The sequence below is a fragment of the Oncorhynchus mykiss genome, chromosome 30 (assembly GCF_057628025.1).
Source record: "Oncorhynchus mykiss isolate SJ-2025 chromosome 30, ASM5762802v1, whole genome shotgun sequence".
NCBI classification, from domain to species: Eukaryota; Metazoa; Chordata; class Actinopteri; order Salmoniformes; family Salmonidae; genus Oncorhynchus; species Oncorhynchus mykiss.
In genome coordinates, this window is record NC_143051.1 from 25,421,023 (window position 1) to 25,439,035 (window position 18,013).

The 18,013-nt window shown below is 43.0% G+C and overlaps 1 protein-coding gene across 14 annotated transcripts in view; it reads left to right on the forward strand.

Annotated features, from left to right (window-relative positions):
* Window positions 1-18,013, forward strand: part of LOC110489412 (receptor-type tyrosine-protein phosphatase U) — a 276,455-nt gene that overhangs the window by 90,910 nt on the left and 167,532 nt on the right. For all 14 annotated transcript variants that reach the window (XM_036970735.2, XM_036970740.2, XM_036970741.2 and 11 more), the window contains exon 2: window positions 3,176-3,304. In XM_036970735.2, the coding sequence (XP_036826630.1) occupies window positions 3,176-3,304 (129 nt within the window). The remainder of the gene's footprint in view (window positions 1-3,175; window positions 3,305-18,013) is intronic.

Here is an 18,013-nt window from a genome sequence, read left to right on the forward strand (position 1 = left end):
ACCTGGAATGCATTTCAATTAACAGGTGTGCCATGTTAAAAGTTCATTTGTAGAATTTCTTTCTTCCTTAATGTGTTTGTGGTATAGGTGGTATACAGAAGAAAGCCCTATATGGTAAAAGACCAAGACCATATTATGGCAAGAACAGCTCAAATAAGCAAAGAGAAATGACAGCCCACCATTACTTTAAGACATGAAGGTCTGTCAGTAAGAGACATTTCAAGAACTGAAAGTTTCTTGAAGCACAGTAGCAAAAACCATCAAGCGCCATGATGAAACTGGCTCTCATGAGGACCGCCACAGGAAAGGAAGACCCAGAGTTACCTCTGCTGCAGAGGATATGTTCATTAGAGTTACCAGCCTCAGATATTGCAGCCCAAATAAATGCTTCACAGAGTTCAAGTAACAGACACATCTCAACATCAACTGTTCAGAGGAGACTGCGTGAATCAGGCCATCATGGTCGAAAATCCTGAAACGAAACCACTACTAAAGGACATCAATAATAATAAGAAGAAACTTGCTTGGGCCAAGAAATACGAGCATGGACATTAGACCAGTGGAAATCTGACCTTTTGTTCCAACCCCTGTGTTTTTGTGAGATACAGAGTAGGTGAACGGATGATCTCCGCATGTGTGGTTCCCACCATGAAGCATGGAGGAGGAGGTGTGATGATGTGGGGTGCTTTGCTGGTGACACTATCTGTGATTTATTTAGAATTCAAGGCACACATAACCAGCCTGGCTACCACAGCATTCTACAGTGATACGCCATCCCATCTGGTTTGGGCTTACTGGGACTATCATTTGTTTTTCTACAGGACAATGACCCAAGACACACCTCCAAGAAGGAGAGTGATGTATCAGATGACCTGATTCTATATGTGTTAGTTCATAGTTTTGATGTCTTCGCTATTATTCTACAATGTAGAAAATAGTAAAATAAAGAAAAACCCTTGAATGAGTTGGTGTGTCAACTTTTGGCTGGTACTGTATGTAAATAGGGTATTTCTGTATTTTACTTTTAATACATTTGTAATAATGTCTAAAAACCTATTTTCACTTTGTCATTATGGAGTATTGTATATAGATTTATGAGGATAAAATATTTGTCATCCATTTTAGAATAAGGCTGTATTGAAGGGGTCTGAATTGAAGGGGTCTGACTACTTTCCAAATGCATAAAGATATCCCCTGATAATGGCCCTTTTCACCCAGTGTCCTCTCTTCTCTCCTCTACTCAGTGGATAGCTTACACAACAACCAGCCCTCAGACACAAATACGCAATTTAATCTGTGATCTGCTTACACACCCGGAAACACACAGCTCGCTTCAGGAGGTGAAGGGAAGAGGAGATGAGAAGATCGGACTATGGGAGAAGGGGATGAGGAAGAAGGGGGGTTGATGCTACTTAGTCAGCAGGAAGGAAAAGTGGAAAGTAGTCCGCAAATTAGCTGACACGTCTAGCCCTGAAGAAAATAAGAAAAAGAGAAAGTGTCTTGGTGGTTTATTGCAAAGGGAATGCCTTCTGCATGCTGTTTCAAACAGGAGAAAAGTTAGTCTACATTAAGAAAGAAAACAGATGGATTTCCCAAACAAATCACAAAAGAGAACAGCGGGCGACGGGCGTGTGTGTGTGTGTGTGTGTTTGTTTTCCGACCGACCAGGTGTGATACTTTTAAGCAGGGCCTGGCATGGAGTCAGTGACTCTTTAACACAAGTCCTCTTCAGTGCTCTACTCCTGCTAAGGCTTAATATGATCACTTAGCCCAGAGGGTCCTGGGATATACACTAAACTGTGGACTGTTGGAGTTAAAGTAAAGGCCGTTTGGCCTGCCTACCACACTAGGGCTATTTGAGTTAATGGAGAGCCGTGTGTGTGTGTGTGTGTGTGTGTGTGTGTGTGTGTGTGTGTGTGTGTGTGCAACAGGGGACTGTGCCTGTGGAAATAAACTGGACTTTATGTGAAGTGAATATGCATTTCTTCTGCTTGCCCACCCACCACCAGGGGTCCACTCCTGCTACTCTCACTTGTCCAGTCAAACTCAATCCAAGGGCCAAAACTGTGGCTCTCCACTGGTACCATAGCAACCTGAGTAGTACTACTTTAGTCTATTCACCTTATCAACAAACTTCCCTGTGTACAGTGTATCATGTTATGTTATGTATGGTCCATTTTGACATAGGAGATATGCAGCATTTAGCGATTGTCTTTCATTTAGGACCATCTTGTTCTGGGTTTTTGTGCAGCTGCTGGCTTTAAAGCCTGTGATTGGTGTGATGAGAGCTGAGAGACGGTACTATGAACTGGGACGATGAGCTTGACAGGGTGGTAAAGGTCACCTTGACTCCCTGTCTGGTTGAGAGCCCCCACCCCCTCCTCGCCATCCCCATCAGATGTGATAGTGCCACTACCTCCCTACCCTGGCACCACCACCCCCACCTGTCATCCCAGCCCTATCTCGGTGACCTGTAGCTGGCCTGCTATTTTCACACCAAAGGGCTAATGGGGCAAAATGACCATGGCTCTGTCTCAATGGAACACTATTTCCTATATAGTGCCTTATGGGCCCTGGTCAAAAGTAGTGCACTATATACTGTAGGGAATAGGGTGCCATTTGGGATGCCGCCCATAGATTCCCCAGGGGGAAATGGACAGAAGGACCGGAGAGGTATACTCAGCCAGACCCTGTCGCCATGCTGCAATGCCACCTAGATTACAACTATTAAATGTTATTTGGACAGAAAATAAAGCTTTTAGTGGCGAGTGTAAAGTTTTTTTTAATGTAGGCATTTATAGTCTGCCTGTGATGATGTATGAGTTTGGTCCTGAGTGCCCATAGTTGCAGTGCTGAGGCTGTTGTCCCTCTAATAGAGCTCATTATTTATTCTAAGTCTTTGAGAGTAATTTTCTCTTGCGCTTCCCAAAGAACAAAGGAAAGATATGAGGTATGGATTTTCTTTGTCATTTCATTGATGCCTTAAAAAAAAGTGGTTCTCAAACAAAAACAGACAAACTCAGAAATATATATTTTTTATATATTTATGCATGTTCTTTTTGCTTGAAGAGCAGGGGAATAGACCCACAAAGCCTGTTTGAGTTGTAAGTTGGTTTATTTATTCAGTATTGATGCCTTCTAACCACCATTTCCCCTCTCTTTCTTACCCGTACAGCTGGCTGTACCTTTGACGAAGACTCTGACCCTGGACTGTGTGAGTACAAGCAGGGACAGGAGGACGACTTTGACTGGCAGCTGATGAGGACATACAACTGGCCACACAGCACCCCAGACCTGCTACGAGGTACATCTCAACACGGTTCCAATGTGGTTTATAACCCTAGGTCTTCATCTTCATCTAATGAACATCATTTCTGATGTACATTTCAGCAAAGGGTCCCAAAAACTCTATCCCATTGTCCAAATGCACACTTCACAGAACTTTGGAATTGAGCCTAAGTTAGTATGCTAGCTAGGTTTTGAAACCACAGGAGGTTGGTGGAACGTTGATTGGGGAGGATGGGCTCATAGTAATGGCTGGAATGGATGAAATGGTTTTCATGTGTTTGATACCATTCCATTCACTCCATTCCAATCAATATAATGAGCCGTCCTCCCCTCAGCAGCCTGCTGTGTATGAAACAGAAGGGGAGTAAAACAGGCCCAGCATTTCCATTAGCTCAGAGTCTGTTTCCATCATCCCCATACCGCCAGGTGGTCTCTCTGCATGTGCTCTATCACTGTTTTTCTAGGTAGGTAAGTTAGTCATGCTCCAGCAGGGGGCCAAGCCTCGTTGCACCCCCCCACCCCCCCACACCACACACACCACACACACACAGACACACTTTATTATCTTGTGGAGATCAAGCAATTGATTCCCGTTCAAAATCCTATTTTCCCTAACCCTAATTGTAACCCTAAATCTAACCCCTAACCCTAAAACACCCTTTTTCCAAACACACACACTCTGGGAACCCAAGCCTTATTCCGTGCCCATATTTGCTGCACACACGCATACAACCTGCATGTTTATTTAAAGCTTCCTGCCACCATTGAGGGAAATGGTGTGTGAGCTTCTCCAAGCCTCAGAGAAACTGTCCATGTGCGGGCGGCGCATGTAATGACGGGATATTCACTAGCACAGGTGAACTGTGACTGCTATTCATGTGTGTGTGTGTGTGTGTGTGTGTGTGTGTGTGTGTGTGTGTGTGCGCATGCGTGTGCAGGAAAAGGGCCCTGCAGAGCATCCGGATTCTGCATAATGCATCTGCTGTGTTATCAAACACTTGTTCCGCTGTTCTGGGCACACACACACACATCTCTCCGCTTCCCTGGGATTGGCTGATTGGCCATGGGTCACTGCTGATTGGGTCACACTGCTGATTACACTTCCTGGTGTTCCTCAGGGGCCAGTAGCAGAAACCTTTTTAGCTTCCTTTTCCCCCCTAATTTTTTATCTTTCATCTGTTAGAGGTCTTCAGATGGGACATGTGGGATTGAAGTGGAGTGTGTGCTTGTGTGTCTTTAAAACGTTGAAGTGGACTGCTTCAGTCATGTCTTTATTCATCATCACAGACACTCCCTCTCAGGGATGAGGAATAAAGACTATATGAAATGCACTACTCTGTTGAAGGTTTTCCATGCTAAGTACCCATTGTTTGGACTACTTGAGGCAGTAGCTTACAAACCCACAGCACACAGGCTAAAATCACTTCATAAACAGACAACCTTTTAGACAATTATTCAAGCTGCTTTGTGAGAGTGAATTTATTTATACATTTTCTGTGTGTAACAGTTGGCATCCATTTCAATGTCAACTTGAACTTGACAATCAATGCACATCACTCAAAAATCCATGTACGTCATCCATTATAGCCATTTCCTAGCGTTACTCACTAGCCCATTAAATTATCAAGTGATGTTTTCTCCGTGAGAAAAGTCAATCCCAATCCTGGTTGTTACAGTGCCTTGCGAAAGTATTCGGCCCCCTTGAACTTTGCGACCTTTTGCCACATTTCAGGCTTCAAACATAAAGATATAAAACTGTATTTTTTTGTGAAGAATAAACAACAAGTGGGACACAATCATGAAGTGGAACGACATTTATTGGATATTTCAAACTTTTTTAACAAATCAAAAACTTAAAAATTGGGCGTGCAAAATTATTCAGCCCCTTTACTTTCAGTGCAGCAAACTCTCTCCAGAAGTTCAGTGAGGATCTCTGAATGATCCAATGTTGACCTAAATGACTAATGATGATAAATATAATCCACCTGTGTGTAATCAAGTCTTCGTATAAATGCACCTGCACTGTGATAGTCTCAGAGGTCCGTTAAAAGCGCAGAGAGCATCATGAAGAACAAGGAACACACCAGGCAGATCCGAGATACTGTTGTGAAGAAGTTTAAAGCCGGATTTGGATAAAAAAATATTTCCCAAGCTTTAAACATCCCAAGGAGCACTGTGCAAGTGATAATATTGAAATGGAAGGAGTATCAGACCACTGCAAATCTACCAAGACCTGGCCGTCCCTCTAAACTTTCAGCTCATACAAGGAGAAGACTGATCAGAGATGCAGCCAAGAGGCCCATGATCACTCTGGATGAACTGCAGAGATCTACAGCTGAGGTGGGAGACTCTGTCCATAGGACAACAATCAGTCGTATATTGCACAAATCTGGCCTTTATGGAAGAGTGGCAAGAAGAAAGCCATTTCTTAAAGATATCCATAAAAAGTGTTGTTTAAAGTTTGCCACAAGCCACCTGGGAGACACACCAAACATGTGGAAGAAGGTGCTCTGGTCAGATGAAACCAAAATTGAACTTTTTGGCAACAATGCAAAACGTTATGTTTGGCGTAAAAGCAACACAGCTGAACACACCATCCCCACTGTCAAACATGGTGGTGGCAGCATCATGGTTTGGGCCTGCTTTTCTTCAGCAGGGACAGGGAAGATGGTTAAAATTGATGGGAAGATGGATGGAGCCAAATACAGGACCATTCTGGAAGAAAACCTGATGAAGTCTGCAAAAGACCTGAGACTGGGACGGAGATTTGTCTTCCAACAAGACAATAATCCAAAACATAAAGCAAAATCTACAATGGAATGGTTCAAAAATAAACATATCCAGGTGTTAGAATGGCCAAGTCAAAGTCCAGACCTGAATCCAATCGAGAATCTGTGGAAAGAACTGAAAACTGCTGTTCACAAATGCTCTCCATCCAACCTCACTGAGCTTGAGCTGTTTTGCAAGGAGGAATGGGAAAAAAATGTCAGTCTCTCGATGTGCAAAACTGATAGAGACATACCCCAAGCAACTTACAGCTGTAATCGCAGCAAAAGGTGGCGCTACAAAGTATTAACTTAAGGGAGCTGAATAATTTTGCACGCCCAATTTTTCAGTTTTTGATTTGTTAAAAAAGTTTGAAATATCCAATAAATGTCATTCCACTTCATGATTGTGTCCCACTTGTTGTTGATTCTTCAGAAAAAAATACAGTTTTATATCTTTATGTTTGAAGCCTGAAATGTGGCAAAAGGTCGCAAAGCTCAAGGGGGCCGAATACTTTCGCAAGGCACTGTATATTTCATGAAAATATCTTAGTGTTTCTCTTGAAACATACCAACATAAAACCAAGGGACCATGTTGATGCTTCATGCACCATTCCGCCGCATAAACAATCTATAGACTTACCCATTGGGTAAGCACGTCTCTAACCCAATCACTTTCTAAGGGTTCCTCCAGAGCCGCTAAAGAGACTCTTATTGAGACAACAGCTTAGTTTATCTATCGGACACCGCAGCAGATCAATAATATAGATCACAGACCCAGAGACCACCAGAATACCAATGGTGTGGAAACACTGGAGGGAGAGAGGAAGAGAGGGAGAGGGTAGCTGCGATTCCAGAGGTGGAGTATAGGGGACATTACAGTCCCCTCCATACCTCTCTTCAGAGGCATCATACCCTTTAAAACTGAGGATTTTTGCATAAATTGTTTGGATAAAAAATATATAACATAGAAACAGAATCAATGAATATTGAATTGGGCCACCAGGTGCGCCAACCCAGACCCTGTCTGGGCGCCAACCCAGACAGGAAGATCACATCAGTGACTCAACCCACTCAAGTGACGCACCCCTCCCAGGGACGGTATGAAAGAGCCTCAGTAAGCCAGTGACTCAGCCCCTGTAATAGGGTTAGATGCAGAGAATCCCAGTGGAAAGAGGGGAACTGGCCAGGCAGAGACAGCAAGGGCGGTTCGTTGCTCCAGAGCTTTTCCGTTCACCTTCCCACTCCTGGGCCAGGCTACACTCAATCATATGACCCACTGAAGAGATGAGTCTTCAGTAAAGACTTAAAGGTTGAGACCGAGTTTGCGTCTCTTACATGGGTAGGCAGACCATTTCATAAAAATGGAGCTCTATAGGAGAAAGCCCTGCCTCTAGCCGTTTGTTTAGAAATTCTACGGACAATTAGGAGGCCTGCGTCTTGTGACCGTAGCGTACGTGTAGGTATGTGCGGCAGGACCAAATCAGAGAGATAGGTTGGAGCAAGCCCATGTAATGCTTTGTAGGTTAGCAGTAAAACCTTTAAATCAGCCCTTGCCTTGACAGGAAGCCAGTGTAGGGAGGCTAGCACTGGAGTAATATGATCACATTTTTTGGTTCTAGTCAGGATTCTAGCAGCCGTATTTAGCACTAACTGAAGTTTATTTAGTGCTTTATCCGGGTAGCCGGAAAGTAGAGCATTGCAGTAGTCTAACCTAGAAGTGACAAAAGCATGGATTAATTTTTCTGCATCATTTTTGGACAGAAAGTTTTTGATTTTTGCAATGTTACGTAGATGGAAAAAAAGCTGTCCTTGAAACAGTCTTGATTTGTTCTTCAAAAGAGAGATCAGGGTCCAGCGTAACGCCGAGGTCCTTCACAGTTTTATTTGAGACGACTGTACAACCATTAAGATTAATTGTCAGATTCAACAGAATATCTCTTTGTTTCTTGGGACCTAGAACAAGCATCTCTATTTTGTCTGAGTTTAAAAGTAGAAAGTTTGCAGCCATCCACTTCCTTATGTCTGAAACACATGCTTCTAGCAAGGGCAATTTTGGGGCTTCACCATGTTTCATTGAAATGTACAGCTGTGTGTCATCCACATAGCAGTGAAAGTTAACATTATGTTTTCGAATGACATCCCCAAGAGGTAAAATATATAGTGAAAACGGAACCTTGAGGAACCTTGAGGAACATCGAAATTTACAGTTGATTTGTCAGAGGACAAACCATTCACAGAGACAAACTGATATCTTTCCGACAGATAAGATCTAAACCAGGCCAGAACTTGTCCGTGAAGACCAATTTGGGTTTCCAATCTCTCCAAAAGAATGTGGTGATCGATGGTATCAAAAGCAGCACTAAGGTCTTGGAGCACGAGGACAGATGCAGGGCCTCGGTCTGATGCCATTAAAAGGTCATTTACCACCTTCACAAGTGCAGTCTCAGTACTATGATGGGGTCTAAAACCAGACTGAAGCATTTCGTATACATTGTTTGTCTTCAGGAAGGCAGTGAGTTGCTGCGCAACAGCCTTTTCTAAACATTTTGATAGGAATGGAAGATTCGATATAGGCCAATAGTTTTTTTAATATTTTCTGGGTCAAGGTTTGGCTTTTTCAAGAGAGGCTTTATTACTGCCACTTTTAGTGAGTTTGGTACACATCCGGTGGATAGAGAGTCGTTTATTATGTTCAACATAGGAGGGCCAAGCACAGGAAACAGCTCTTTCAGTAGTTTAGTTGGAATAGGGTCCAGTATGCAGCTTTAAGGTTTAGAGGCCATTATTATTTTCATCATTGTGTCAAGAGATATAGTACTAAAACACTTGAGCGTCTCTCTTGATCCTAGGTCCTGGCAGAGTTGTGCAGACTCAGGACAACTGAGCTTTGAAGGAATACGCAGATTTAAAGAGGAGTCCGTAATTTGCTTTCTAATAATCATGATCTTTTCCTCAAAGAAGTTCATGAATTTATCACTGCTGAAGTGAAAGCCATCCTCTCCTGGGGAATGCTGCTTTTTAGTTAGCTTTGCGACAGTATCAAAAAGGAATTTCAGATTGTTCTTATTTTCCTCAATTAAGGTAGAGAAATAGGATGATCGAGCAGCAGTAAGGGCTCTTTGGTACTGCACGGTGCTGTCTTTCCAAGCTAGTCGGAAGACTTCCAGTTTGGTGTGGCGCCATTTCCGTTCCAATTTTCTGGAAGCTTGCTTCAGAGCTCGGGTATTTTCTGTGTACCAGAGAGCTAGTTTCTTATGAGAAATGTTTTTAGTTTTTAGGGGTGCAACTGCATCTAGGGTATTGCGCAAGGTTAAATTGAGTTCCTCAGTTAGGTGGTTAACTGATTTTTGTCCTCTGGCGTCCTTGGGTAGACAGAGGGAATCTGGAAGGAGATCAAGGAATCTTTGTGTTGTCTGTGAATTTATAGCACGACTTTTGATGTTCCTTGGTTGGGGTCTGAGCAGATTATTTGTTGCAATTGCAAACATAATAAAATGGTGGTCCGATAGTCCAGGATTATGAGGAAAAACATTAAGATCCACAACATTTATTTCATGGGACAAAACTAGGTCCAGAGTATAACTGTGACAGTGAGTGGGTCCAGAGACATGTTGGACAAAACCCACTGAGTCGATGATGGCTTCGAAAGCCTTTTGGAGTGGGTCTGTGGACTTTTCCATGTGAATATTAAAGTCAACAAAGATTAGAATATTATCTGATATGACTACAAGGTCCGATAGGAATTCAGGGAACTCAATGAGGAACGCTGTATATGGCCCAGGAGGCCTGTAAACAGTAGCTATAAAAAGTGATTGAGTAGGCTGCATAGATTTCATGACTAGAATCTCAAAAGACGAAAACATAATTTTTTTTGTTGTAAATTTAAATTTGCTATCGTAAATGTTAGCAACACCTCCGCCTTTGCGGGATGCACAGGGGATATGGTCACTAGTTTAGTAAGGAGGTGAGGCCTCATTTAACATAGTAAATTCATCAGGCTTAAGCCATGTTTCAGTCAGGCCAATCACATCAAGATTATGATCAGTGATTAGTTCATTGACTATACTTGCCTTTGAAGTAAGGGATCTAACATTAAGTAGCCCTATTTTGAGATGTGAGGTATCATGATCTCTTTCAATAATGACAGGAATGGAGGAGGTCTTTATCCTAGTGAGATTGCTAAGGCGAACACCGCCATGTTTAGTTTTGCCCAACCTAGGTCGAGGCACAGACACGGTCTCAATGGGGATAGCTGAGCTGACTACACTGACTGTATTTGATAAGGTTTATGTAGGAAATGAAAGGAAACTGTCATGTTATCTTGGTATAGAAAAAGTATTGCATCATCGTGTGTGATTCAGGTCCGATACCTAACATGTGGACAGTGATAAGACGGACATTTTGTCCTCTGCCATGATATGTGGAGAGTGAGACCGGTGATGGTGGCAGTAAGCTACAGTGTCACAATAGGGTGAAGAGTTCTATTAGACTAAGCCGTGTATGTGTGTTTCTGCCAAGTGGCAGAAGTCACACTAGCCCTTGTCCAACATACACACTACTCAGCAACGTTCTGCGAGGGCCTAGCAAGGCTAGTGAGGATCTTTGTTTAGAACTTTCTGTCACGGTTGTCATAAACAGGAGACCAAGGCGCAGCGTGGTGAGAGTACATAACTCTTTAATGAAAGAGAGAACACTGAACAAAACTATACAAAACAACAAAACAAACCGTGACGCTATATGGCTCATGCAGAACAGGCAACTAAACATAGAATAACAACCCACAAAATACCCAAGGAATATGGCTGCCTAAATATGGTCCCCAATCAGAGACAACGATAAACAGCTGCCTCTGATTGAGAACCAATCTAGGCAACCATAGACAAATAAACACCTAGATTAGAGAAACCCCTAGACATACAAAAAACCCTAGACAATACAAAAACTAAACAAACCACCCATGTCACACCCTGACCTAACCAAAATAATAAAGAAAACAAAGACAACTAAGGTCAGTGCGTGACACTTTCCTCTCAAAGTTCAAACGAAAACGCGACACTCATCTCTTAGCAGGACTTCCAACGGCGAGCGCGGGGTGAAATCACCTGGGCCCTCTCTCCCCACCTCTATAGTAGCAGTTTGAAGGCAGGACATTCCCTGCACTTCACCGGCTTTGATGATCACTGACTCGAGAGTACAAAAACTAACTAGCTGTAGCAGAATGGCTCTTTGCATTTAAATGGCACATTACCAGAGTGCTCTTACTCCCTGTTCGAACATAACACGACTCCTTGCCTCATTTGCATCCCCGTGTTCTACAGCTATGTTGTCTTTGAAGTATAGGTGTAGTAAATGTGTGTCCCAAATGGCAACCTTTTCTCTGTATAGCGCACTACTTTTGACCAGAGCCCTATGGGTAGTGCGCAAAAAGGAAATAGGGTGCCATTATGGCACGTATCCTAAAACATCCCTGTTCAGAGGTTTTTCTATTGCATTTACGCTAAAGGCATCTCGTGTCCTGGTGTTGTTGTTGGACCTTTAATGATGAAATTACCAATCCTAACAAGGTCTTTTTTTTGTTCTATTAACAGGATTTAATTAGCAGCACTAGGATGTTAGGGAGAATTGTATGTTTTTTTGCTGCTTGAGAATATTTTATGGTTGGTGCCAATACTGGCTGAAGAGTAAAATCTTTTGAAATTAGGCTATTACTTGTTATTTCCATATTTTCCCCCTTGTATAGCATGTAGTGCCAAAAACAACTGGCAAAATATTGTGTAGTTAATGAATCACATCCTTTTTGTTTTCAGAGGAAGTGGGAGTCTTACTGGCCAGTTTGATCAGAATCTCTGGAGGAGAGGATATTTCACAGAAGACAGAGCTTTACTTGCTGCTTATCAGACTCTGTGGAGAGTCGAGGCTGGGCAAAGACATTTACCTTGTGTCTTTGGTCTGTGCATAACTAGTCTGCTTCAGTAAGTCCTAATTAAACTAGGACCAGAGCATGAACTGAAGAGGGGAAGAAATGGAAATGAAACAGATTTTTTAAAAAAAGAGGGAAGGGAGAGAGAAACGGAGGGGGATGTGTACAAAGAGACCAGAGGCCTAGACATAGTCCAAACACTTTGGGAGATTAGAGGTCGAGGGAGAGATGGACATGACCGGGGAGTCGAGACCTCTTTCTGTTAGAAAGTGAAGAGAAATTGTCAAGTGGAACTCAAAGGAAGGCTCAGTTCTTATCTGTCTAAAGCACATTGAATGATAGACACTGGAAACAAATAACTGAAATGGTCAGTGTCCATCGGGGGTAGGAGAAAATTAGAAAATAAATGGTAATTTCTTGTTAGCTAGCATTCTTTGAATGAAGTATCTTGTGATTTTTAAGGATTGTCCAAATGTAATTGCATTCTGCATAATTCAGTCTTGTCAACTGCAAGCATGAATGAAATAAGTCTAATCAAATCAAAAGAACAAAGCTAGTACCCTAAACTTTCACCTCTCCCAGCCTCTCTTGGATATCTAGGAATTGGACCTGAACCATGAACATTCTCAAGTGTTCCTTATTTGACAAGTTCAGAAGATACCTCTGTTTCATGCCTAATGAGCACAACCCTGAAATGGCCAAGGAACCAGGCCAATTCTCCCATTCCAAAAGGGGTACAAAGAATATGTTCTGTTCAATCACTTACCTGTGATTTCATGGCTAACGTCCTGGTCTCCTTCTGCAATCCTACGGAAGACACAGCATGGGTTGATTGGCTTACGTGGAGGACACTGCAGGAGTTGATTGACTTATTCTCCTGCTGAGCCGTAGCTCAGTGATTAGCAACAGCCTGACTCTGATTCTGCATTGCTTCTGAAGAACAGAACACACTCTCGCCATTCACTGTAATCAGATCATTCAGTACGCAGGTTGGCAGATGGGAGAAAGTTGCATATTATACTGTTTCAGTAGGCTTTAGATCGGGTTAAAACGTGACCGAAAATGGACCCTAAGAAAATGTTGTTTACGTCGATTAACCTTCTCTGCTGTGAGGCCTTCACAACCTTAGCAGGAGGATCTACCAAAGGAGTCAACAGTCTCTTTTATAGTCTCGCTTTTCGCCCTGGTCGTGATCCATCCCTAGAATTCTGTAACTAGATACACTGAGATAATTGAGGGACCAGGTCCTCTATAATTAACCTTACTGTAATTATTTTAATGACAGTGCCTTATGAAAGGAAGCTATTGTGAAGCGGTGTGGTACTGTCATTAAGGGGGAAGCAACATCATTCTCTCAGTGGTATAGTAAGCCTGATTCAGGCTACATAACAGGGAGGGTCCATTTCTGTTTTAACTGACATCAACTCATGTTTTCATACTCTTATGATTGACAGTAGGGAGAGGAGGCATTTTTAGATAGGGCTGTTGTCATAGAAACCGTGATTGGTGCTCTGTTAGAGTACTGGATATATTGAGTATGAGTGACGGCTCTCCACACGCCTCTTCATCATCGCTAATTAAGCACCTGCGTGAGCGGCAGGTAGCCTAGCGGTTAAGAGCTTTGGGCAAGTAACCGAAAGGTTGCTGGTTTGATTCCCTGAGTGGACTAGGTGAAACATCTGTCTGTGTCCTTGAGCAAGGCACCTAACCCTAATTGCTCCTGTATGCCTCTCTGGATAAGAGTGCCTGCTAAATGACTGAAATGTAAATATGTGTGCTCCAAACGGTGACATTGTCTCCTCGCTAGTTTAGCCTCATCTTCCTGCTGACGTGATGAAACTCCTGAGTCATTATGCTGAACAATGACAGAGTGCACGCACACACACCAACTCACACACACACCCTGAGTCATTATACTGAACAATGACAGGGTCAATCATTATGGCAGCCTGTTTAAGCCCCCTCTAGTTTATGAAAGGCGTTTAGAGAAGGATTTACATTCTTTATTAGCTTTGTGTCATGCCCTTCAACATCTAGTTGAGCTTTTAATACCTGGTGTTACCCACACGGTGCGTTGTCAGGGACTCAAGGGCACACATAGGTCCTAGTAGACTAGACTGCCTATCTCTACTGTCATGCTACTGCAGTATTATTAGCTACTCCCACTGACTTGTTTTATCAACACTACTTCGAGACAGAGGAACTTGGACTGATCCTTTCTCTCTCCTCTCGCTCGCTCTCTCACTCTCTCTCTCTGTACCCCTCTCTATCCCTGTCTTTGTCTCCCTCTCCTCTCGCTCACTCTCTCTCTCTCTCTCTCTCTCTCTCTCTCTCTCTCTCTCTCTCTCTCTGTTACTTTCTCACAATAAACATGCATTCTAAAGTCTCTCTCTTTTGTTCACACAAAGTTATCTTTTGTTCACACAAAGCAGGCACGCACACACCTCTCTCCTTTTCTTTATTTTCTTGTGGGGCTGTATTATTTGTTTCTGATTGGTTTTGGCTGTGTGTCGAGGCAGTGTTATTATCTATATGGACTGCCAGGGCATGGTTTATGGTAACAATATCCTAACAATAAGCTGGATTAGGGAACAGTATATAGGATTTAAATTGCTATGGGATCTCTGTGGGGCATCAGTGTTCTATAGAGTCAGCATACACTGGTCTGAGCTTTAAGGACAAAGAATGATAGGAGGATTCAACGTTCTCCTTCCTTGCTCCTCTCCTGTCTTTTCCTCCTCCTCTCCTCTTTCCATCCCTACAAGTGCAGACTATTTCCAGACAGTCCTTTCCATAACCCCCCTTCTCTCTCTCTCTCTCTCTCTCTCTCTCTCTCTCTCTCTCTCTCTCTCTCTCTCTCTCTCTCTCTCTCTCTCTATCTGTCACAGTAATTGATATATGGGTGCCGGAGCTAGGTGGAGATCATTTGCATATAATGTCCTGGTAACGGATGTAATAATGAATGCCCTGGGCCCTGTGAGCTGTACAAGGAGGAGGATGAGCCTCTATAAGACTGATGATCCTTTCAATAATGCACAATAAGCAATATTTTCCTGCCAGATCAAATTAGTCTGACGTACAGCTGAGGCTGGAGCTAGCGGTGGTCAACTGAGGAGACTGGAGTATTCCTATCCAGTCTACTGTTCCTGTCCTTGGCTCTCCTCTGTATGTATAATGCTCCAGGCCTCAGTCACTCCTCTTTAGTCCCAGGTCTAAGTACCTCATCAGTCCAGTTCTTATACCCCAGCCTGACAAGCACAGCCTCGTCGGCTCTACTCCAATCCCTCCTTATTCCCAGCCCTCACCTTTAGTAACCTAACCTGTAAGATAACAATAACTCCCTAGTCTCTCAACCCGAAACCTGATGCATCTCTTATCTGGACTGTGGTCCAACCCAAGCCCCACTCCTAGCCTGGAGTTAGCCCTCCTGTTGTGTTCATTTCCTGTTAATTAATTATGTGTTCCAGGTCCAAAATGACCACCCCATTATAGCTGATTATAAATCCATAATAATACATATATTATCACCTAATGTTGTGTTAGATCTTTTTATCAACTTAAGTTCTTGTGAACAATACAAGTTTTGAACTTCTATTTGCTATTTTTGGCCTGTAGCCTTCATTGATCGGAACTCATACAACTTGTTTTTGAGTTAAAATACTCAAATACTCAAATACTCAGATGAAACATATGGTGCTATTTATCACAGACTACTTTGTGTCAAAGTTTTACAAGGACATTTGTTTTGAAACCATTTCAAATGGTTAAATAGTGGCAGGATTTTACGTCATCAACCTGGGATATGGCGTATCTCATTGGCCCTGGGTCATCCTGATAACATTTTCAGCTGACAGCCGACCTCTCCTCTCAGGTGGGGATGAAGACCAAAACAAATTCCCATTCCTTGACCAGAATGTAACAACAACCTCAGCAAGGCCCTCTTCCTCATCACTGGATTGTAACAACAACCTCAGCAGGGCCCTCTTCCTCATCACTGGAATGTAACAACAACCTCAGCAGGGCCCTCTTCCTCATCACTGGATTGTAACAACAACCTCAGCAGGGCCCTCTTCCTCATCACTGGAATGTAACAACAACCTCAGCAGGGCCCTCACCCTCATCACTGGAATGTAACAACAACCTCAGCAGGGCCCTCTTCCTCATCACTGGATTGTAACAACAACCTCAGCAGGGCCCTCTTCCTCATCACTGGAATGTAACAACAACCTCAGCAGGGCCCTCACCCTCATCACTGGAATGTAACAACAACCTCAGCAGGGCCCTCTCCCTCATCACTGGATTGTAACAACAACCTCAGCAGGGCCCTCTTCCTCATCACTGGATTGTAACAACAACCTCAGCAGGGCCCTCTTCCTCATCACTGGATTGTAACAACAACCTCAGCAGGGCCCTCTTCCTCATCACTGGATTGTAACAACAACCTCAGCAGGGCCCTCTTCCTCATCACTGGATTGTAACAACAACCTCAGCAGGGCCCTCTTCCTCATCACTGGATTGTAACAACAACCTCAGCAGGGCCCTCTTCCTCATCACTGGATTGTAACAACAACCTCAGCAGGGCCCTCACCCTCATCACTGGAATGTAACAACAACCTCAGCAGGGCCCTCTTCCTCATCACTGGAATGTAACAACAACCTCAGCAGGGCCCTCTTCCTCATCACTGGAATGTAACAACAACCTCAGCAGGGCCCTCTTCCTCATCACTGGATTGTAACAACAACCTCAGCAGGGCCCTCTTCCTCATCACTGGAATGTAACAACAACCTCAGCAGGGCCCTCTTCCTCATCACTGGATTGTAACAACAACCTCAGCAGGGCCCTCTTCCTCATCACTGGATTGTTCCACATCGGTTGTCTCTTGGTCTGGGTCATATTCTGTGTTGTCTTCAACTTCTGACACTTACTACTCTAATGCATCTTCAGTGTCAGTTTCCTGGCCTCTCTCCTCCTCACCAGTGTCATGATCAAAGATATGATCAAGAGCCTCACATACAGTACATCGTTTGGTCATTGTGCTGCCACAGAATGAATTGTTAGCAAGGTCTCAAAAAAGCTTTATATACCAGAGCTGTGAGAAAAGTTCAATATATTATTGAAACAATGTTGCGATTGTTTGTGAGAATGCCAACAGGTGTGGTTCCCGTGGGGAAAGATTCTATTGGGGAAAGGTTCCCGTGGGGGTTGCCATGGAAGCCAAGAAGGGGAGTGAGGTGTGTGTGTGTGTGTGTGTGTGCTCAATCACACATGCATGTGGGGGTCTGGGAGAGGAAGTGTGTCCATCTGATGAATGGGCATGTGCCTGAACTCATTTTTATAGACTTTTCACCCATTAATTTCTAATGACCGGTCATTTTTGACCGGGAACACAGCAGGTGTACAAAAGTTCAATAAAACACCCAAAATGTAATAAAAATCATCAACATGTGTTTTGTGTGTTCAGATGCCCTGTGTGGACAAAGTAATGGAACCTTATGACAATCAGATTAAATGAACTACATTTTTTTCAGGGAGAACTTGTATATCGGTCCAATTCGACTGGAACACAGCAGGAGGGTTAAGAAGTTAATTCTGTCTCATGTTACTACTCACTGTAATATCTTATTCCAGTCAAACATGGAACCTTTAGATGTCTCATTATTATATTATTCAATTAGTGTCCCTCGACTGGTGCAAAGTTACTAAGCAACAGACTTTCCTTAGAAAATAAAACTTCAAATATCAGTATATGAAGAGATCTGAGACTCATTACAAAGTTATTAAATGCTGATGGCTTGGTTGTAAATGAAACCTACAGTCTTTCGGGAGACGGGAGTGTAATGTAGAACACGCTCATAGTCCTTTACTGTTTTCTTTTTTGAATCAGTGTTTAAGATTCTTAATTAATTTGTTTGCATGTCACAATTCCTCTGAATTAATTAATCGTGTTCCTCAATTACAGAAATATTCCAAGTCGACAGACACATTTATCGATAATAGCTTCCATTGAACAGACTCTGATTTGAAACCATTTCATTT